Here is a 23589-nt window from a genome sequence, read left to right as displayed (position 1 = left end):
GTCCTAATTTTCTTAAGTTTTCCTTATAACATTTTATTTTTATTTTTAGCTCCGAAGAATTTTTCGTCTACTTTTCAGAATACAACCTCCATTAATTTTTCGTGGATTCTTAATGAAAAGAAGTACATAACAAAATATAGAATTCAATGCTGCAGACTTAATTGCAGAGAAATGATTGTTACAAATGTGATACCAAATACAAGCACGTCTGCCACTGTTAATGAATTGACTCCCTATACCACTTATGAATGCAAGGTAATGCGCTTTTATTAATACTAGCATAAAGTGTCTTTTGAAAAAATTTAAGTAGAAAAAATCAAAAGTTTTTTCTTATTCTCAAATGAAGTTTAATATATTAAAGGTGTGTCCTATTAAAATATACATTATTAATTTTTATTTTCCAGAAAATGAGCTTATCTATGGTTTTTGGGTCACATATAAAACTTACCTCACTTTCAAAATTGTAAAAATCAGTTGCAGCCTATTTAAGTTTTTTTATACACACAGGTTAATATACTTGAGCATACAGGTTAATATAAATCTTAGCATATCTCGTTTAAGCTTCTTTTTTTTCACTTTATGTTAATGTTTATGTTAATTTCTTGGAAAAAGTACAGGTATTAGTGGACTTTGAATTTTTTTTTTCTTTCTTATTTGTTTTTTTGGGAATAAAGTTGTGAGAACATTTATTCTTGTATGATCAGCTTTAACTTAAGTCTTAAAGGAACGCAGCTTTGTTTAAGTTAAAATGACTTAAAACAATAAAGGTCCTTGACCCTAAGGCTTGTAAAGTAATTTTCTGCAAGAGTTAATAAAATCGAAATGATCTATGCCATATTTCCTCAAGCAAGCTGTGGTAACTAGTATTCTTTACATTAGCTAGTGGTTATATTAATTTAAAAAGAAATCTGTTGATTCTTTCACGAGTACACAGTTTGATAGACTGTGATCTGTTAGGTTAATACAACTCTTGTGACAGGATATAATTATTTTTCTTCGCGTTATGTAAAAACTGAAGTTAAGTTTTATAATGTTACCACAAAGAAAGGAATTCGTCGGACAGAGGTCAATGAAATAATTAAAATTAATAATTAAAATAACTTATTTGGTTATTTAGTTACCAGACACCACTAGATAAATATTGATCTAATTCCCTAAAGCTAGGTCAACCCACCAGTGTCAAAACCACCAAGTTAATGACAAAGTTAATATATTTGTAACCACTCTTTTTATACTATCGATCAGTTCTCCAAGCTTAATTCATGCAATAAAGAACTGTCTATTATTTATTATTTTAGGCTTCAGGAAATCAAACAAAAACTTAGCCTTCTCTTCAATTTGTACATTTAGTTTTTTTGGGGGAAATTTTACTTTATGTAAATGTTGCGCCATATTTGTTTTGACAATGTATCATATTTCACTCCTTATGCTTCATACAACTATGAATCATGAATTATAACTTTTCCGAAAGGTTTTTTTAAAGTAATTTTTATTTTATATATCTTTATATTTAGGTGCAAGTTTTTACTGTTTCAAGGGTGATATGGAGTAGATCGATTATTGTAAGAACAACAAAAGGAGGTTTGTGTTGCTTAAATTTTTTTTTCAAGAGTAAGGCGTAAGGCAATTTTGTATTACTTTTGTATTACAATTTTAAGGTCCATGCATGCAGCCACTTGGAATGGAAACTTATGTAATACCTGATGACAGATTGAAAACATCTACTCCTTATTCAAATAACATGAATGTATCTTTTGCTCGATTAAATAGTGCTTTCAAGTGGAGTAGTAGAAATGCTTACATACAGATTGATTTGGGAAGAATAATGACAATTACCGGTCTTGCAATACAAGGTAGTACGCAAGGAGTCACAAATGTGCGTATAAAGTATGGTATAACAGATCCGAATGATTTAGTTGACTTGTGGGAAGAAAAGATAATTGATTATACGAAAAAAAAAAGGGTAAATTCTTTTTAAATATATTTTTCTTCGTATGTTCATGTAGTATTAAATATTCGACTTTGCAGTGGTCTAACTAAAACGTTTACTAATTACACAAATACAACACACTCATCCAGTCCCAAAGTTTTATTTTAGATTTAAAAATAGATAAGCTGGATTATTTTTTGATAGTCTTCGAAATAACTAGTCGTTGTTAGCCTGTGGAAAAATCCAAGGGTTCGCCCGTCCTTTTTATACCGCATTGGGTGCGTCTCGCTCATTGCGCAGCTAGGCTACTATTTTGCGTGACAGACAGACGGACAGACGTACATACAATATCATTATACGATCTATGTTATAATACCTGTAGTATTATAATATAGATGTTGCGAATCATAAAATTCAAATAACAAATGTTTACCTTTTCATAAATCTACTCGCAATGTCAGCTCACAACTAATATATTTCATCTTTGAAAATAATTTATTAAAACATCATTTGATAAATCAATATTACTTCTTACATCTCAATTACAATGATGTGTAAATTGTGGTGATAATTTTGGAACGTATTAATAATAGTAATAGTATTAATAGTCATCATCATTCATCATTCTCGGCTTAACGTCCGTTTTCCATGTTAGCATGGGTTGGACGGGGTATATTAATGACCCTCTTCCAATCTGATCTAGACTGTGTTAGATCTAAACTTAACTTCCTCTGTATCAAGTCTGTCCTTATAACCTCCTGCCAAGTCTTTCTTGGTCTGCCTCTGGGCTTTGTCCCAGGAACTATCAAGTCTCTACACTTTCTTACCCAATTATCCCCCTCCATTCTTTCCAAGTGCTTCAGCCAATTCAATCTTCTTATCTGGATAACATCTTTAATTCTACGGGTACTTAGCCTGCTTCCTAGCTCATCTGAACTCTTTCGGTCTCTCAGACTGGCGTTACACATCCACCTAACCATTCTCAAATCATTCCTTTCTAAACAGTCAAGATCTTCCTGCTTCACTGCCCATGTCTCACTACCGTACAACATAACACTTACACAGGCCTCATACAATCTACCTTTTAATTCAATTGACAAGACGCTAGTCAACAAAGGAAGTAACTCTCTGAACTTTTTCTAAGCAGAACCTATCCTGCAAGTAACACTTCTTCCAACACCCCCTTTACTGCCCAACATATCACCTAAGTAACAGAATTTCTCAACTATTTCTAACGAGCCACTGTTGTACATCATTGAAGCTGGAATTACTTCATTCTCTGTAATCTTACCTTTGCAACGCTTGCATACAAATTGAATGTAAGCTCTTAACCTTCAACCAATAATACTGCACTTCTTATGTACCCAATGCTTGCAAGTCTGACAAAAAATTAAGTTACTACCAACCCCTTTCCTGCAAACTCCACAAGGCACTTTCTAACTACAAGGTCCCACTTGGCTGCAATGCTACTAATCATGACTTTAGACTTTGCTGTGTTCACCCTTAGCCCTTTCTCTTCTAGTCCTTTCTTCCAATTCTCAAACTTTTCAACTAATTCTTTCATCGACTCTGCTATGAGAACCAAATCATCTGCATACAATAACTCCCATGTTATCAATTTCATTAAAGAGACACCAACCATCAGTTGAAACTTTTGTACAAAATAGACAACAATAATAACGTGACTGTTTAGATTGGCAACTATTCCTAACTAATGAAATTACTCTATTTTCTCCCATGATTTTTTTAGCCACATAAAAAAAGAAACATAACTTTTATATTACTGTGGAAAGTTTATCATTTCTTGAACATGATAGTTTAGTAGGCGACGTTTCGGGAGATCCTTCTCCCATCAACGGGCAAAGTAAAATGGTGTTGAGCAGGTATTTATATAATTGCAGAGGATCGAAATTCATAAAAATTAACCAATCAGAAACGAGCTGATAATTACAGTTAATTACGGTAATTAATATTTTCGGACCTAGATGTAGGTAACTACTTCTTCTGTAGGGCTGGTAACCAAATCTCAGTAAGTTGATGGGAGAAGGATCTCCCGAAATGTCGCCTACTAGGCTATCATTTTCAAGAAATGATAAACTTTCCACAGTAACATGAATACTGAACAGACAAACCGAAATAATATCTTCAATAATAACTTTTATAAAATGCAAAAAGGGGATGTTTTAAAGACGCTATCTAAGAAAAGCATTAGAAACATGATTAACTTTTCCTGTTATAGACACAGTCACACTTGATTAATTTGATTAAACTTAGGCCATTGTTTGAAAACCTTGAAAATAGTAACAAGTTGAGAACATTAGTACCTAATATCAACAATGTTAAGAAAGATTTTCTTGATCACTATAAATGAAATTCCTAACATTTCCTCTAATAACTTCGATTTTTGATTTTTAACACACACACCAACAGCTTGTTTAAGATTTATACGTGGCTAAAAGTGTTCGTACGTAGATAATAACGTGTAATATTCCCTAAAAGTGTAATAACGTATAGACAACAAATATTTCACAAACACGGAGCATTTAGAAAATAAAAAGATAAATATGGCCCCTTGTTACCTAAAAGATGTCTGCTATTATTTCAAGTCATTGGGTTGTTTACAGACACACTTTTAACTCCATTGACATTGACATTAAAGTTAAAAACTGTAATCGCAACACATTAAGAACGTAAACAAGTAAAGACTACCCCTAACTCATTTTATTTTTAATAATAATTTTCCAACGGCAAATTAATTGTTTACATGGTAAATTCGGGATAAATTTTCGCTATCAGAAAGATGTTAGAAATAGAAAATGCTTTCACTTGGGAAATTGTTACCATTCTGGCTACAATTTGCGTGTGAAACTTTACCTGCACTCTGTTGAAGTAAATTTAAAAAAAGTTTATATATGGAAAAATAATTACCTTAGTAACCTAATGGCATCATTAATATTAAAATTAAGAATTCCACTTAAAATGCTGAATGTTCAGATAAAAATAAATTTATTGCGAGTGTAACATACTGTTGTTTTAGCAGTGGTATTGTCCAACCTATCTACCGTTTTAATTGTTTTTTAAAAAATGATTTTTTTTATTATGTCATCCTCAAATTTCTTGTTCGCCTTAACCCAGCTTTATCCAAAAACGTATTTTATATCAGGTCTGAATTCTTTTCATTTTATAGCATGCTTATGTGTACAAAACAATTTAACTGCGCTGTTAGCAGTATGAGCCAAATTGCATAATGCAGCATATCTTAAAGTATGCCTAAAATACTTAACATATTACTGCTACATGTCTAGTTTCCTTAAAAGACTAGTTTTTATCCGCAAAAATTATTTCCCCTACATACAAACAATAACTTTTTCCCTAGGTTTAAGTCTAGTTAAAACTTTTTATGCACTGATTCACTAACCCTATAGTTAGTGTACTTTGTGTTAATGCAAACCTATCATTTTTATAGACTACCTTGTATTCAGGTTTCGCCTTTATATTCCAACTATGTTTTCATGAAAAATTTGTAGACGGCATATTTTATAGAACTTTGCATATCCAGGCAGCAAAAACACAAAACGGCATTGGTTTTATCAAAATGCATTTACAGCTCGTCATATTCTCATCTACCCAGTTGAGCAAAGCAAAGTTGTGTGCATAAAAGTTGAATTATATGGATGTTCAGAGAGTAAGTAGTTTACTTTATTATAACTTTATAAATTGGACTTCAGTACAGCATCCCTATATATATAATGTTTTATCCGAATAAATACATGACAAGGAAGGTGTTTGTCCTAGACTGAATCTATGGAGTGTATATGTAGATCATGGCTAAAAGTTCCTTTAATAATTTAGCAAAGTACTAACAGATTTTTTGTACTATATTTTATTAGCTGATAAGTAAAATTGCCTTGTTTATTTATTTTTGTTTTAAATCTTGCTATCTTTTTTAGCATGTTCCTCTTCTATGAGATCAGACTTTAATCCAAAAATGAATGATACCACCACAGTGATGTCACCAAACTTATACTCTTCTAATTCTTGGTGTTCATCAGCTGGAGAGTTCTTAAGATATGATTTTGGCATGGAGGTTACATTGACTGGTATATTTGTTCAAGCTAATGCAACAAAAGCTGTGCATAATTTTCAAGTGCGATTTGGTAATAATTTAAAGTCTTTAAGAATTGTCACAAGGGGAGCATCTAACAAGGTATTAAATTCTTTCTAACGTTAACAGCTGTAACCTACTTCTATCACTGACTGTTCCGTCGTATACACACACTACAAAAATGTAAACACCGCCAAAATGCAACTGTTATCTTTAGCATTAAAAATTAATCCAGCTTAATTGGCTAGGAGTAACCTAAGATAAATGCATTGAATAGCTTATAATGGTGAAACAGGTGAAAACAAAGGGGTAAAACACAAAGGATTATCAAAAATAAACTATTTTGTACCTCACAACATATCAGCAAAGTAAGTGGTCAATCAAGGCTGATGAATATAATTTGCTGTAGTTCTTATCAGTTATCATTATTATAGTTCTAAATTGTCACAAGAAAGATTAAATTAATATTATATGGGCTTCTTGAAATGCCTTGTGTTTTAACAATTTGTTTTATTTTAAACATATATATTCAACTTAAAACATTCAAATGATATTTTTTTCATGATTCAACCTTTGCAGGAATTTTACTTAACTCTATTGTTGTATTGTCTATTGTAGAAGGCACCGTGTGATAGCTAGTACAAAAAATTGCTATTAACATGTTTGGCATGCTATGTGAGAAATTGGGAGCATAAGAAATATTTATACAGCTAGCTTTAAAATGCGTAGATACTATGTTAATAATCATTAACACTATTTTAAGGAAACATGTATTAGTTTAGTTGTTGATCATGTGTATTTGATTAGTTCAATTTTCAAAATGTTTTTTTTTATTTATGTTAGGTGACTTAAGGCATAATAACAGCATTGATAAGACAGAAAAAAATCTATAAAACAAGATACTAATAATACATCTTTGAGCTGCAAGCTATATTCATATTGTTTAAAATCTTTTACTTTATTGATCTGATGCAAAGAACATACAACCTCCTAAACACATTTTAATTCTAAAATTGTTAAAGTTTAGTTTAGCAACATATATGGCCTAAAAAAATTCAATTTTTTATAATTTCTTATTAAATATTATTTGTTGCTGAGGTATGATAAACAGAATATAATTTGAAGGAAAATTTTAGTTACAGTATACTTATTATATAAAAAGTCTTGATGGCGTGAAACATGCATATTTAGAGCTATTTCCTTTTTTGAGCATCCGTCAAAGTAAACACTCATAATATATTTTAAGAACAATATGTTGTTTCTAAGACGATTTGTAAAGTACGCTGGAGGAGATGAACTTGTTTTAAGTTTTTTAGGACACAAGGGCGTCATGTTTCTTAAGAGTTTAAAAGTTTCTATAATCGATATAACAATTTCAAGGATAACACTTTTTAAGTCATAAATCATCGCGATCTAAGTGACAACTTCACTATTTTGTGTTAAGTAATATATTGTTTTAGACGTTTATTGCGCAGAGAGAAAATAATTCCATAATAACACATTGGTTTGACACTCCATTAATATGCAGCATTATTGATATCATCCCTCAACCAAGTGGAGGATGTATAAATATTGGTTTTACTGGTTGTTTAACAAGTTAGTTGTTTCTGATTAAATATTTTAAATACACACACTTGGAAAATGTATGGATTGTGGATATGTAAAGTTTTACATAGTTTTGTTAATATATAAAGCCTCCTCGCCAACTATCCAGTTATTACAAAAAGTACTGATGATCAATTTGAACAAAACTTTAGTTCCTATTGTGTTTAGGTTGCATGAATAAACTTGGAGTTGAAAGGAGAAAACCAGGAATAACTTTATCTGCTTCTAGTTCGTCTTCAGATAATAATTTGCCAGATAAAGCTCGATTGAATAGTCTTAGAAATGCATGGGCAAGAAAAGTTGGTATGTTAAAAAAGCTAATTACTTCTCGTACTTTCAAAGTCACTTCATATTTGTTAGCTTTTCTGTGATTTTTTTTAACATACTTCCTTTTTATATTTTATTGTTGATTTTATATTTCCATGGTGAGTTTGCAGATCTTGGTGAACAACAGTTTTGCGTTTCAAATGTATTTCAACAGACAAAATGTTATTGCATTACTTCTTACTTATTGTTCACAAAAAATAATAGCTGGCAAACCTAAACACGTTTTTGTTAATTTTAAATTTTAGTTTTTAACTTTTCATGAAGTAGGATATTTTTTATATATTTTTATATGTTTAGGTTATCAAACCATTTGGCTTCAGGTGTGCTTTAATGAAACAAAATACATTTTTGGAGTTGCTCTGCAAGGTCTTGGTTTTATATGGAATGACAGAATTGAAACCTACAAAATAAAATATGGTTATAAACATGATTCTGTCATTTATGATTACAAAATAAATAGTATCAAACATGTTAGTAAAGTATTCTATTTTTATAAGATATTTTGAGAATTGTTTTTTGCATAAGTGTAAATTTGCTTTAAAGTGTATACTTCATGTAGTTCTGATTATTCTTCAGGTATTCAGAGGGAGCAACAACAGATACAAAACACAACTTGCTATTCTTCCAACTATGTTAAAAGCAAACTGTATTAGATTGCATGAAATGGATTGTAATAATAAAGTTAAAAAAAATGGTATTGTGGAGGATCAGGGATGTGGTGGAAGATTAGAAATTATGGGATGTAATGAAGGTTTGTGCAAGACTAAATTTCATTAGTTTTTTTAATGTTCTAACTTTAATTCCTTAACATTTATTTACATCTTCATTTAATAGGTTAGATTTTTTCTGGTATACTTGTTACATGAAATTAAAACAAAATGTGTTTTACTTAACTGAAAGCTTGAAGCCATAATGTACATAAGATTGCTATTAACATGTTTTTGCATGACATACAAGAAATTGCGAGCATGAAAAATATTCATACAGCTATCTTTTATTAACGACATTTTGAGGAGACATCTTTTAGTTTCTTGTATAATTAGTCAGTCTACATTGCCAAAAAATTACCAAAATCTAGTAAGTTGTTGATCATGTTTCTGAGATTAAGTCTTTTTTTAAATGATTTTTCATTTATGTTGACTGACTTTAGGCATAATGACAGCATTAGCGTCATAAGGTATAATAACAGTTTACAATCTTCTACTTCATTAATCTAATGCAAAGAACATAAATCTCTTTAAATCTTTTTAATTCTAAAATTGTTAAACTTATTTTTACAATCGATAATAATGGGTTAGATTTTTCTGTTGCATGAAATTAAAACCAAATGGAAATATTAAAAAAATGTGTTGGCAAATTTGATATAATTAAAATAAATGTAAAAATATGAGAAAATACAGGTAATACTGATTAGAATCTTCAAATTCATATGCACAACCTAAGAAAACACTGAAGAAAATAAAGGATAATCAGACTGCTGCTATTTGTAAAAAAAATTTTGTAAATGTGTTTCTGTAAGTGTTAGTTTAAATCAGTGGTTGAACAACCAGACTCTTGGTCTATGGTCTTTTTATTGTCTCAGTCAATAATATGATCATTCTTCCAGCAATGGTCCACAATCTCATTTTTGTCTGTATTTGTACGGCTTTTTTGTGCTCTTAAGCATGTTGCTTGAGCATTCATTTCGTTTCGCCGTCATAAAAAGCGTCACAATCCTTACACTGGATTTCGTAGACAATATTACATTGGCTCTCTAGACAAATTTTGTCTTTCGGACAAATAGCCAAAGATGATTACGATCATTATCCGTCGATGACAGCTGTAGCTGTTAAAACAAAGCCTAGAATAACTGAACAGGTAAGTGGTAATATTAATCTCATCGATGTTTCTGTAAAAAGAAATCCAAAGGGGAAAACTTCTTTTCACTAAATCTTACCATCTGTTTTCCTGTCATGCAAGTACACGAGTCAAAAGATAACGATAACGCCGGATGGAGAGACACAAGGATGAAATAATGCGCGGACCTTAAAGTAGAGCAGGAGCAAAGTTTCCAAAATAAAAGCTCAGTTATTAACTCCGTTTTTTAATCCTTCTAGAGAAAAGGAAAAAAATTAACATCATGTATAATAGATTCAGGCTTGCTGGTCCCTTCGTTTTACCAGCAGGGGTGTCAGTTTTGCCAAAAGGTTATCCAAAGGCCAAAATTTTGGATAATCTTCAACCTCATTGTAATAAGCTTTGAAACATTGAAACAAGTTATACACAAACTTTGACATGTAGCAGGGATAACATTTAATAATTTGGTCACAAATATGAAATCTTTTGTGTGTTTTATTAGCACAATAACTGAATGGTTTAGACAATTCTGTAAACATCAATGCACTGCAGAGTTTTGTTGACTAGAATTTTTTTTAAAGAATTATTAAACTAAAAAAGTGAGCATTGCAAACTATTATGTAAGAATTATTTAAATGCTGGATAAATTGTTGACTGAATCTGAGGGGGTTGAGGTAAAATACTAACTAACTATATATAAACTAACTCTATTAACTATATTAACTATAAGAAAGTCTAGAAGGAACTGTTTATTACTTATATATTAGAAATTATAAAGTGAAGAAAGTCCTGTCCGTATTGTACATTTAGAATTAGTTTGAAACCGGCCCTTTGTACATTTGGGAATTCTCTATACGCAGCATAGGCTAGTTTCTAGAAATAAAATGTTGAGACAGTAAAATAAAATAATTAATAATTACCTGGAAACATTTATTGGTTTAGTTTTGAAAAGGTAGGAACATTATAATAATTTTCTTAATTTTAGTGTACCCATAAAGTAACATAAAAAATACGTAACATGGTGCCCCACGAAAAGGTAAGCCACAGGATTTTGCGCCAACCTTATAAAACACTCAGCTAATTAAACACATTCCCAAAAGTGCCAACAAACACAGTAATGACAAGAAACAACATGGCGAAGCAGGGAGTAGAACTGTTTTTAACAGTACAATGATTTTATAAGACAATTAATTTGAACAGGACAATTAACTGGAACAAGAAAATTACTAAATATGGCAAACATAGCTTTAAAGAGGTCCTCAGTAACTTTCCACACAACACACATTCTTATCAAGAGGTATACAATAACTTGCCGCAACACAGCTCACTAACCTTTCAAAAGGTAACAGTAACTTGCTGTCAAACATTGTATCAGTAATACACAATAAAAATATTTACAACACTTGTGGAAAAACAACATCTTTGTGAAACATCTATTCCCTATATAAACTTGTTGATAAGTACTGACAACCTTTACCTTTACTGCAGCAAATGACCGTGCTTGGGAAAAAGCAACATACATTTCTCCATTGGGAAAGCAAGGTCTACGCAAGTATGTACCAACCTTCTCAAAAGTTTGACCCTAACTTTTATTTATGGTCAATGCATTTGACAATGTTAAAGGAAACTGTGTTCGCCTAATTTGAAAGGGTAGATTCGTATCTTTTGGGCAGAGTGAAACTCTTTAATTAAATTAGAACACAATCACCTCTACAAATAAGAGTAACAATTACACAGTTAATAACATTGGCATGGTGGTTACGAAAGATTAGTCTTGTACCATTGCAAAGGCCATCCTTGAGACAGATTTCTCTAAAGCATTACAACGCATCCGATTTTGATGTTGAAGTGGTGTGGTGGCATGCATGAACTCAATAGGATATGAATCAATTTCCTCTTAGTTGTCTGACACAACAGAATCAACATTGTGGTACGTATTTGTATCGCCAGGAATTTGATTCAAAATGTGTTTATTAATCTCCAACGCTTTTTCATTAGTTGGAGTTAAGACATCTGCCAAGATTTAAAAGAAATTCTGAAAACACTTGTTCTCCTTATCTAGCTCTCAGTGAGTATGTAGGTGAAAAATGCTAGTCAAGAGCAATAGAGTGGAACTCTTCAAGCAGACTTTTCAAAATTGTGCTCGTCCAGTTCTTTCTACAACTGAAAATACTTGAAGAAAATTCCCTCTCAAAGCAATAACTTTACCAGCGCAAGGTGTATTACTATTACATATAACCCTAAACATGTCATCAATCGCTTTTAAGAGAATATTTAGTTATCATACGGTAACTATTGACTTTAACAGTACTTGTAGAGCCGTCTAAAACAGAGACCGCTAACTTGAAAAGTGAGTGAACCATTTTGTAATAATGTAGCAGCAATACCTGTCCATGCACAAGTAGCAACACACAAATTTCTTGCAATAACTTCCATAATAATATAATTATATGTTAAAGTTTTACCTATACCACCTAGTCCATCTAGGAAAACAATTTGTAAAATTATTGTGATTATTATCAAAACATTTAGAATGGAATCTACTATAGCAAGTTGTTCTTCATTCAACAAAGGCCTGACTTTTTGAGCCTATTGTCTCATTTCTTTGAAATTTTGGTAATTCATCATTTTTATTGATACATACGCTTTCAAGTTGATATGTGCCATATATAGTTATCAATGTTGACGGGTATTCGATGGATCATCGCCCTAATAATGGAAGAATAAAATTTGGATGCTGGTAATAGGTGGGTAGTGCCTTTATTACCCCTTTCTATGTAAAATATATATGGCTAGCCAGAAGACGTAGTGTCACAGCGCGGATTTAAGCTACAAGTAACTGTGTGGCCCAATGTTTTATACTCTGTGGAGCACTTCATAAGAGCCGTACAATGTGCCACACAATCAGGTGGAGCACTTTAGTACAGGTATGTCGTAAATCAATTGAAGCGCCCACACCATTATAGTGTTGCGGTTGCAACATATTTTTTTTTAAAAAAACTTCACCGCAATGATAGCTAAAATAAAAATAGAGTTTACAAACCTTTGTTGCTCCGCCATAGCAAAAACAATCGGTCAATGCTACTTTATTTTGCAGAATAAGTTTTGGCGCAAATTCCACCTCAATTCAAAATTAATCATTCAACAAGGTTAAACACCTAGTTCAAGCAAACAGCTTTACTCACCTGGTGGAACAATCAATAGTTATCGCAATTCAGGTGGAGAGCTTTAGTACATGTATGCAGTATGTCGTAAATCGAGTAAAGCACACACAAGTGTGTTAAGTTGTGAATTGTTTCCATCAAGATCTGGATCATTTCGATCCGAAATAATACTATAAAACGAATGTTTCATCTCATTTGCATCGCCTGATGATGTAAGAAAGATCTCTCAAAACCTCGCCAAATGTAAATCTTCAAGTCCACGGCATGATAAACAATTATATCGAAATAGAAAATACTGGACTGACAAGTCAAAATATTTTTAGAATGTCTCAGGTGAAATATCTATTTTTTTTAAAAAATGTTACTGAAACTTTATCAAAAACAAAAACATTTACAACCCATTGTTGCCCCATCATAGCAAAAGCATTCATGCAACTTTGCTTTTTTCACTTTTTTAGTTAAAAGCAGCTACCTCTGTAGCTAGATAGCCACAACACCATACACAAATGGATAATAGGTTACCGAACTGAATATAAACTTTAAAAGAATAGTACTAAGTAAAACTCAGTATAGCTAGCCACAAGCTAGTTCAAAATCTATATTCCTCCTCAAAATTTTAAAATTAGTGATTTAGATTTATACGTGGGTAAATAAACCATAAAAGTATATGTGCCTTAACATGTGAAAACAAATACTACAAAATTAAGAAAATCTTATGGAAGACAAAATGGTCAAACAGATCTGAAAACCTGACACTGAAATGGCCTCTGTAAGATGTTTATGTTGTTTATCCGGTTCTGGCGCAATTCCGGAATTAAGCTGCATAAAACCATAACCGGGTTGCGTGATAGTTTTCCAGAAAAATCTTTGTTTGTAGCCAAAATATTAAAATTGTTTTGTTTAAGATATGGGGCGATATATTTACCTTTACATGTTACATATTACAAAAAAAGTTGACAATGCCGATGGATCTATGGCTCACTTCTCTTTCAGTTTTTGTATTCTCACACTTCTCTTCTGTATATTGACACTTCTCTGCAAGTGGCCCAAAACACGTGCTCAATTTACCAACAACTTTATGTCGTGGCAGTTCACAAGGCATTTGCATGAATAAAGTAATATCCCGACTCAATTCGGCTTAGTAGGAGAGGACTAAACACAATAAATGGCAAAAAGGCCGTCCAGAGTCCTCAAATTTATGGTAGATTCCACAAAGCAAACTGCATGATTATTTTTTAAGAATGTGCTTCGTAAAAATATCAGACTAGTATGTCATTTTTACAAAAACGTGAGTAATCAAAATCTAACTCTAATATTGTAAACCAGAATTGGATCTGAGAATTTATTGGGATTTTGAAAGGGTTGTTTTGAAAATGAGATTTCGGGAAGAAGATTCGAGAAAAGAGATTTTATTAAGATTTTTTATTAATATTATTTTAAGTATACGTTTTACACCAAATGTGGGCCTTCGTACAGATGTGATAATAAACACAGGAAAAATAGTTTAACAATTGGGGAACGCAGGCAACAAAACTTTAAGATTTGCTGATTGGTTGATATATCGATGAATTCGCAGCTGCTTAATCAGAATCAGAATTATACTCTTTTTCGTGACTAAAACAGAAAAAGAACAAAGTACAGGGGGTGATATAAACTGTAATTACTGGTTAAAAATTAACAAAACACCTGGATATTTACGTTGCACTTTATTAAGGGGTATTTAACCAACTCGTATTCGCGAAATTTACACTAATTTTATGTCTCTTTAATGTTCTGGAATAAGGTACGCAGCAAGTGACTAGTAGTGACAATGAGACAATGTTTACGCAAAATTAATTCAAAATAAGTCTACAACATCATACATTCGTATTGTTTATATACTCTATTAGCATATCCTAAATATAATTAGTCCCTGAGGCAATCCAGAAGACAGGTTGTTGGTTTCTTGCAAGTCTGTTCTTCATAAGAGGATACAACTGTGTTCAAATTTGGGCTAAAATAGAATATTATTTGGTAATCATCTTGCTTCAATTTCCAGTAAACTAAGGTCACCTCTAAGCTTTTTTTACTTAGCTGAAGATATATATAAAAAGCATTCGAATCATAAATTAACAATATATATATATAAGAGTCAAAAAAAACCAAGTATTTATAACAACGTTTCGATCATTTCTTCGTCAGGTGTACAAAAAGAGTCTCGTTCCAGAATATATATAAAAAAAGGTTACAGTTCATTACTTTACAATAATTACGAAGTTTAAAACAATACAATTATGTATATCTTTCTATTCAAAAACTTCTTTTCACACAATAAAAACCTTTATTACAAAATACAAAATTACAAACTTTAGCAAAAATATACTGACTCTTTTTGTATCTTTATAACTAGCTAGCTATGTTGCCCACTGTACCTGTTTGTGGTTTAGCTTTCATTCTTATTAACTGCTAACCATGCGAACCTAAAATCTGTAAAAGCTAATAAGGTATGGGATTTAAATCGAAGTCTTGATTGACATATTAAACTTTGTTTTTGCCATTTTTTTCTATGATTGAGGCTATGAAAAACAAAACAGAAAAAGAACACATTTTCTTTATTGTGAACGAGAATACATCAAAAGGGGAGAGAGTAATATTTTTATAGTTTAATGTGAAGTTGATTCTTAAATAAATAATTGTGCTTTTGGAAGCTAATTTCTATTAATTGAGCATAATTGGATGGGTTTTTTTTCTTATAAAGTGTCATGTTTTTATTATTATCAATATAACAATAAAGATCAACATCTCTGTGCATCATTACATTCCCAAAAGTTGTTGTGTATTATAATACATTTTTTGCTGTGCACTTAATTTCAGCTGTAAGTGAAAGTATTGCTAAGGCTTTCACAGGCAGTATTTTTACTAGTCATAACGCTTGTTTTCATATTTTATTATGCATATAGTCCAAAAATGGTTTAAATATCTTTTTTAATTTTTAAGCCTGAAAAGGGAATAAATTATTCAGAAGTGAAGGATTTTTATTTTAAAAAGTGATAATTTCTTATTCACATACCACTCCAATTGGGTTATATACAATTTTACTTATTTCTTTTTTTAACACAGATAATTAAATATCAACCCCTTTATAAATGTTATCATAAAACTAATTTCAAATAGGCTAATTTGGGGTCTAACTCAACGTGTTTTTATTGTTCATATTTCATCACTCCTTATGTCTTCTCAATAGTCTAAATTTCTTTTGTATAAATATAGTAAGCTTAACCTTCAACAAATTGTTTGAGGGTTAAGAACTTCTCCCAAAGTGTATAATACAACCTAGTATTACGACAATCCTCCTGTTTTAGATAAACTTCCTAATGTTGTGATAAGGAGGGTAAACAACAGCTTACAATGTGCAGCATTTGGTACACATCCAAATATACAATGGAGTGTGAATAACAAAATCATTACAAATGATGGAAATTATACAATTGCTGACAAAAGAAACCAAAATGCAACTACAATATATAAATCGTTTCTAATTTTTAAAAATAATATTGATCAGTTTTTGCTGAGATTTGGCAGATGTAATAAACAAGCAAACGGGAATTTCAAGTGTACTAAAGAATTTGTGTGTGCATATCATTACATCTTTCAAAACTCCTCTGTTCCTGTCAAGACATCTTTCAATCTCACTTGGTCATATCAAGGTATAACCTATATATTCTAGTAGCATGTTACCTCTGAATTGGTTTATTATAAATTAATAAAAATAAAATTTATATAATTGTTTTAGTTGTTTTTATGTTTTCTTAATGTATTAACGTAAAAAAGTGCAGCAAAAATATAATATTTGTTTATTTTAGATTTAGCCGTAAAAAAATTTTCAGTTATCTCACAGAATGCAACTTCAATTTCTTTTTCATGGATACCAATTAAAAATATGCACATAACAAAGTATGAAATTCAATGTTGTCGACAAAATTGTAGAGAAATCGTTTTTACGGACAACATACCAAACACAGCTACGTCTGCTACAGTTTACGAGCTTGCACCCTTTACTACATACAAGTGCAAGGTAAAACTTATTATGGTTACTTAATTTCTGAACAACAAAAAACTAAAAGCACCATGAGTTTTCTCATTGTCTATTACAGATCCTTATTTTACAGATTTTTCTGCTTCTTTTGCCCCTCTTTTTATTTTTATGTAAATCTGAACGTTGGTAGTTCGTACAAATCTTAAATATATTTCTTTTGAGGTTGTTGAAAAAGCTACCCAGAAACTTATATATGAAGGATCCAGTGGTATTTTCATTTTCTGGCTTATAGTTACATGGAATTTATCAATGTGTAGAGTGAAAGCTTATGTATATATACCTAGAATTGTGAGATAGTCTTGTGTGTTTTTTTTTGTATAAAAACGAGCGCGAATTTTGAACATTATATTTAAAGCAATGCAAAACCGATTTCTATATAACTGACATGGATTTCAGAATAAAGGTGCAGAGCAAAGGTGCTTATGGCAAATAAATAGTTTCCAAATCTTAGAGCTGCAATTAGAAGAAAAACGTTTTATAGAGTTGAGAATTTCTTATGTGTAATTTAGGGTGTTTAAACCGATTTGTTTTCCTATTTTTCATTAAATAGAAAGATGAAAACGAAGTACGAGAAGGGAGTCGTTTGTTTGTAATTACAAATAACATAAACATGCCTTTTATTGTAAAGTAAATGATAAAGTTAGAAAATATAGTAGTGAATGTAAACCTAGTGTTGTAAAAAAATAAGGTATAAATGATGCCGGCTGAAAGATTTTATAAATTATTCCAAACCTCTTTTAATTTTTTTACAACAGCAGAAGTTAAGGATAGGTTAGATATACTGACAGTGTAGGATGGTGTATTAGTTTTTGTAATGAGTTATTTTTACCCTTTTTATATAAATAAAATTACATAATGTCTTATTTTGTGCTTTCATATAGATGCGGTTTCTTTTATTATCACCCAGTACCAGTGGCAATTGGAGTACCGAAATTTCAGTTAAAACTTCTCCGGCAGGTTTAAACATTAACCTTTATTTAAGTTTTGTTTTATTCAGAAAACCTATTGCCGTAGTTAAAAGAAACTACCGGAAATTAATAAATTCACGGAAGCCATAATTTGTGCAGTGTTTTATTTTGTAAATTAAAATTTAGCGTTTATGGTATATGACTTTTTGTTTTGTGTTAGTGTTTAGAAAGTGGCGGTTAATGACATTTTTTTTCTGTTTTAATTCAATCCTTTATTTGATAACGGTTATTGCCAAAACAAAGTTATAGTAAACACAGCAATATATGGAAAATAGAACTTTAAAACTTAACTAAAAGGTAGCACTTTTATAATAAAATTTAAAAAGGACACAATAAAAATGTATAGCTCCCTTTAGGACCTTGTATGCAAGCCCTGGGATTTGAGAATGGGATTATCAATGATTTACAATTCACATCATCCAAACCCGATGGTGGTTTAAAGGCATCAAATGCTCGTCTTAACAGTGATAAATTTTGGTGCGCAAGTTCAGGCATAATTTGGTTAAAGATTGATCTTGGTCGAGTTATGACAGTTACTGGGATGGCATTACAAGGATACTCATTTGCCATCCATCAAGTCTGGTTCAAATACAGTGTATCTAGTATGAACAACACTGAAATAGTAAAAATGGATGATACCTCGAGTGACACTCGTAGGGTGAGGTTGACATCTATCATAATAAAAATGTGAGATATGTGCCGTGTGAAATGTAAGTTGTGAGCATCAAACCTTTTTTTAGACGTATGATTATCCACGAAGCAAATACACAAGACGATACTGGTTTAAAAACAAAGAGATAACATTACGTTATATCGAATTCCATTTTGTTGGAGATAACCAAGCCTGTCTAAAGGTTGAATTGTATGGATGTGCTGAAAGTAAGTAGTAATGTTACTCAGTGTTTTGTTAGGTTTGTCTACTGTCCTAATTTTTGTTACTATTTATTTTCAGCTTGTTCATCTCCTGTCTTTCCTGTGCATTTGAACCTGCCACAATCTAAACCATTTTCACAAATCTGCAGCAAAAACTTATCATACATCCGTTATCATTTTGGGAAAAGGGTTACGTTGACAGGACTTAGGTTAAATAACAACAATTTTAGTGATTTTCACATTAGATATGGGCAGTCACCTAAAAACATGACTGAAATGGAGAAAATTAACCAAACAAAGGTAATGTTTTGGATAATTTACATAAAGTGTTATTTCAACATAATGTCAGTGATTGTGTATTAAGGCTATTATGCAAAATAGCATTTCGTAATAACTAAGGTAAATATCTATACAATATGCTTTAGGTTATTGCCGAACCTATGACCTGATCACAGTAATTTTCATTAATTTTAAAGACTAAAAATTTTAGGTTTCACAGTTCTGATGTTAATCAGAGCATTACTCATTTATCTTTAACATGGACTAATAATCAAACAACTTTTTACATCCTTTCTTATTTTTTTTAATTAAATTGGTAAGAAGCTATTTTTGCAAAGCTTTCATGGTTTGCAGCATAACCAAATGCGTTGTGGCCTTTAAATATTTAGTTTTTTTAAAAAAGTACAAACACTATGCTTTTGTTTACTTTTGGTAAAATTTGAAAAAAATTATGTCGTCAAATTTTCCAAGAATATTGATGCGAAATTTTTTTCAACATGAAGAAAATGAAGACAATAAAAGACTAGGTTTTATGAATTAATCCTTTAACTATAAGGGCAACTTTTGGCTAGTTTATGAAGTTTATGTTTATAAAAATAATAGTTTTTTGCAAATTTCCTCCTTCTACAAGTTTCATCATAGTCGTAGATTCCAAAAAATTATATTGCTATCTTGTGATAGTTGGGTGATAAAGTTTATTATATGTACATCAAACTTTTCCATTAAATGTTCTGTTTCTTGAATTTTTATATTGATTTTTTCTCTAGTTGTCGCAGCCTAGAAGTGATGATTCAACATTGATGTTTTGGTTTAAGGAAGAAATTATTTGTAAAGTTATTGATATAGTAACATCGTCAACAAACGTGTGTGGAGAAATTCAGTTTATTGGATGTGATAATGGTAATTATTTCACCTGATATTGATGTGTGTTTGTCTAAATTATCTCACATTTTCGTCATATATAATTGTTTAGGTTGTATGCACAAACTTGGTATAGAAGGTAATCATGGTGTTACAATGAGCTCGTCGTCTGTATATAATAATGGTGGTGTAGAAGCAGCAAATGGGCCAAAAAATAGCGGTCTTAATAACATGATTGGAGATTGGACAAAATATGAAAATAAAGGTTAATATCTTTTTTTGTGAGTTTCAACCTTTTTTAACTAGCTGTACTATTCGAAACAGGCAGAATTTATTTAGTCCTTATTGGGTATAAGTCTTTTTTTACTGTTTTGATCAAAATAAACAATTTTAACAAACAAAAAAACTTTTTAAGGTGTAACTTTGAAAAACATAACACGCGGGGCAGTTAATGAGTTTTGTATCAAAGGATGTTAAATATTCAAACTATTTACAACGCACAAATTATAGTATAGAACTTAAATGAAAAAAACAAACAGTAATGACAAGACATCAATATAATGATAGCTTTTGAAAATGGGTGGTATATACCACCTGCTAAAAAGTGTTTGTGTTTCCATTCCAAAATGATAAAAATCAGCTACGGATTGTCCCATGTCATTAGGTTAACCGTTCTAACATTATTAACGAAAGCATGCCATGCAGGGTATATGAAAATTGTCGTTGAAATATGAAGTTATTGTTCCCAAGGTAGTTTTTTAAGAAAATAAGACTAATAAAACTTCTGTTTTTGCAGATCATCAACCTTGGATTCAAGTATGCTTTGATTCACAGAAACTCATTAATGCTGTTGCAATACAAGGACAGGGATATTACAATGATGGAAGAGTTTTATCATATTATATATCATATGGATATCAAGGAAACAGAACTTTATATAATTATACTTTGAGCAATAATGTTACGGTATGTGTTTTTACTTGATCTATACCTACTTTGTATTTAAAATTTAAAACTTATGATTTTACATATATAATATTGAATAAATTGAATCAATGAATTTGTCTATGGTGTATTTCTGATAAGATTATTGAAATTCTCTGTCTTAATTTTAGATGTCTAGTGGAGCAACAAGTAGATATGGTACAGTAGTAAGAAAATTTCCCGTTCCAATATCTGCTAAATGTGTTCGTTTGCATCCAACATCTTGGAACGAACATGGTTGCAGCATGCGTTGGGAATTGCTTGGCTGTCATAAAGGTTATCATTGCTTTGATACTAACTAGATAGCTTAACTTTAAAACTTTCTGTGCACATTTAATTTTTCCACAAAGGCCTGGTCGAATAATTGGTTGTGCGGAAAAGCCAATTTTTTGCGTTTTGCCCTGCACGGAAATTTGAAATGGAATACTTTTTTAAATTGGACTCAATAATTTTATTACTCCAGAACTGGAAAAATTGGAAAAAGCGAATAATGATAATTACAGTTTTGTTTTGTTTTTTCTTTACAAAATTATTCATATAGTTTAATATCACCAATAATCACAATATTAGCAGCGTTAATTAATGCAGCAATGCGAACGTTCCGTTTACATAAAAACACAAATAGAACTTTATAAACTTTTAATTTTGACAGTTGTGCAAGACATCGAAGTACTGATAAAGCATTTTTGTATATAAGCGCCAAGATGCGCGCAGAAATTAAATACCTGTGTCAGGTACACATGCAACCTAAATCTGAAAATTTCAAGCCTAGAACATTTTATCAATTAATGTACCGGTTTAGTGTTTGGGTATTTTGTTGTATTTCCCACACAACAGTTAAAAAATGTTGAATATTAACATAAAAATGAAATGGAAGTTGCCTAAAATTGGGAAAATTGATACAGCATTAAATTGTGGTATTGTGTTTATCAGATTTATTTTGTAACATATATGTTTGTATTTTAGCTACTCATCCTAAAGTAGAAGTTCTTAAATCAGTTGCAATTGTAAAAAACACCAGTAAATCAATCAAGTGTTTTGTTGAAGCTCAACCTGGGTTTCAACAGGAGTGGAATTTTCCTACAGAAGATTTATCTGCTTATCATAGCATGGATATAAATGGATCTTCCAATAACGTCAATGGTACTTACATCTCCAACTTACAAATTCATAGAAACATGACTGATTGGATTATTAAAAACAATATTTCATGTGACTTTAGTAATATCAGTAACACAACATGTTATATAAATTATACTTGTGCTGCATACTACCCTGGTGATTCAACAAACAAGAGAGAACAAATTGTGACAGCAAGTTATATTGGTTTTAATGGTATGCTTTTCTAAATTTCCTTTTCCTTTTTTCTTATGTAAGCTAAAACTAAGTAATTTCAACCCTGTGGAACTCAACATAACCTCCTTTTAAAATCTCATTTAGATAAAATGTAAAATCCACACTTTATAATTTACTTTGTTAAATAATTATTAAGTTGTTAGTCATATATGGTAATTGAGATCGTGATAGAATGTGTTTCGTTTTTGGAGTTTTAGTTACAACAGAGAGAAGAGCCTGGTGTGACTTTATATTCTTTGTAGCAACATTTTTACATACAAAGATAATATTGCTACACATCTGTCAACAAGTCACAATGTTTCATACCTTTGTTTCAGCAACTGTTAGTCCACCAAATGTAAATGTCATATCTACGAATACCACAGCCACAATTACTATATCTTTTGGACAATCAACTGGTGATTTTCCAACAACTGGGAATAAATTATTGTTTAAAGGAAACACATCCAATATTGGTAGTGCCTCGAATCATTTTCTTGACAAACTAGAACCCTATACAGATTACGTTATAACTGTTCTTAGCTACAATCGGCTAACTGAATCTGCTAGGAAAAATGTATCTTTTAAAACTGCTGAAGGAGGTAAAACATGTTGTTTATTTACATAATTTAGAAAGCATTTTGCTTGCCATAATGTTAGCAAGGATTACGATAATTTTGACTGTTTACATTTATATATTCCAGTTCCATCAATACCTCGAAATGTTACATTAATGCCGAAGTCCAAAGAAGAAATTTTGGTTTCTTGGCTTCAACCTGAACCTGTTGGTGGAGTTATCAGTAAATATGAGATAAAATATAAAGAAAAATACAATTTACAAGCTGTTTTAAATGTTACAAGCATTTCAGAGAATATGTCTTTCACCATTAAAAACTTAAGTAATTTCCAAGAATATGAAGTTCAGGTAATTAGTTCCGTACGTGCCCGTTGTAGCATATACTTCCGTTAATTTATAAAAATTGTGTGGAAGATTTTCAGGTTTGCCTTTTTTTACAGTTTCAATTGTTTTAAATTTTTTTTGGTACAGGTTCGAGCTTACACAAAAGAAAACTTTTTTATTGGACCATGGAGTGATGTTGTAGAAACAAAAACACTGGAAGGAGGTGATTATGTATAGTTCTTTTGTTTATTTATCTATTTTCTTATTTTTGTGTTTTTAATTTTTGTTTTGATTTTACATGGTGTTTCCTGAGAGTTTTGGTATTCTATAGTCATAATCTTTTTTT

General features: G+C 31.0%; 1 protein-coding gene across 2 annotated transcripts in view; it reads left to right on the top strand.

Annotated features, from left to right (window-relative positions):
* The window catches only part of LOC130629639 (uncharacterized), a 60459-nt gene that overhangs the window by 18558 nt on the left and 18312 nt on the right, over positions 1 to 23589 (top strand). The window contains exons 12-34 of one of the 2 annotated variants that reach the window (XM_057442910.1): positions 50 to 255; positions 1515 to 1581; positions 1659 to 1963; positions 5474 to 5615; positions 5881 to 6137; positions 7496 to 7631; positions 7809 to 7943; positions 8265 to 8437; positions 8544 to 8718; positions 16309 to 16653; positions 16810 to 17021; positions 17924 to 17999; positions 18367 to 18668; positions 18751 to 18889; positions 18963 to 19183; positions 19930 to 20062; positions 20136 to 20288; positions 20820 to 20989; positions 21139 to 21283; positions 21974 to 22342; positions 22681 to 22944; positions 23047 to 23267; positions 23391 to 23466. In XM_057442910.1, coding sequence (XP_057298893.1) covers positions 50 to 255; positions 1515 to 1581; positions 1659 to 1963; positions 5474 to 5615; positions 5881 to 6137; positions 7496 to 7631; positions 7809 to 7943; positions 8265 to 8437; positions 8544 to 8718; positions 16309 to 16653; positions 16810 to 17021; positions 17924 to 17999; positions 18367 to 18668; positions 18751 to 18889; positions 18963 to 19183; positions 19930 to 20062; positions 20136 to 20288; positions 20820 to 20989; positions 21139 to 21283; positions 21974 to 22342; positions 22681 to 22944; positions 23047 to 23267; positions 23391 to 23466 — 4422 coding nt within the window. The remainder of the gene's footprint in view (positions 1 to 49; positions 256 to 1514; positions 1582 to 1658; positions 1964 to 5473; positions 5616 to 5880; positions 6138 to 7495; positions 7632 to 7808; positions 7944 to 8264; positions 8438 to 8543; positions 8719 to 16308; positions 16654 to 16809; positions 17022 to 17923; positions 18000 to 18366; positions 18669 to 18750; positions 18890 to 18962; positions 19184 to 19929; positions 20063 to 20135; positions 20289 to 20819; positions 20990 to 21138; positions 21284 to 21973; positions 22343 to 22680; positions 22945 to 23046; positions 23268 to 23390; positions 23467 to 23589) is intronic. The other variant, XM_057442911.1, reaches the window with a different exon arrangement.

The sequence above is a fragment of the Hydractinia symbiolongicarpus genome, chromosome 2 (assembly GCF_029227915.1).
Source record: "Hydractinia symbiolongicarpus strain clone_291-10 chromosome 2, HSymV2.1, whole genome shotgun sequence".
In the NCBI taxonomy this organism is placed as follows: Eukaryota; Metazoa; Cnidaria; class Hydrozoa; order Anthoathecata; family Hydractiniidae; genus Hydractinia; species Hydractinia symbiolongicarpus.
Note: the sequence above shows the minus strand (reverse complement) of the source record. Positions and strands in the feature narration are given on the sequence as shown.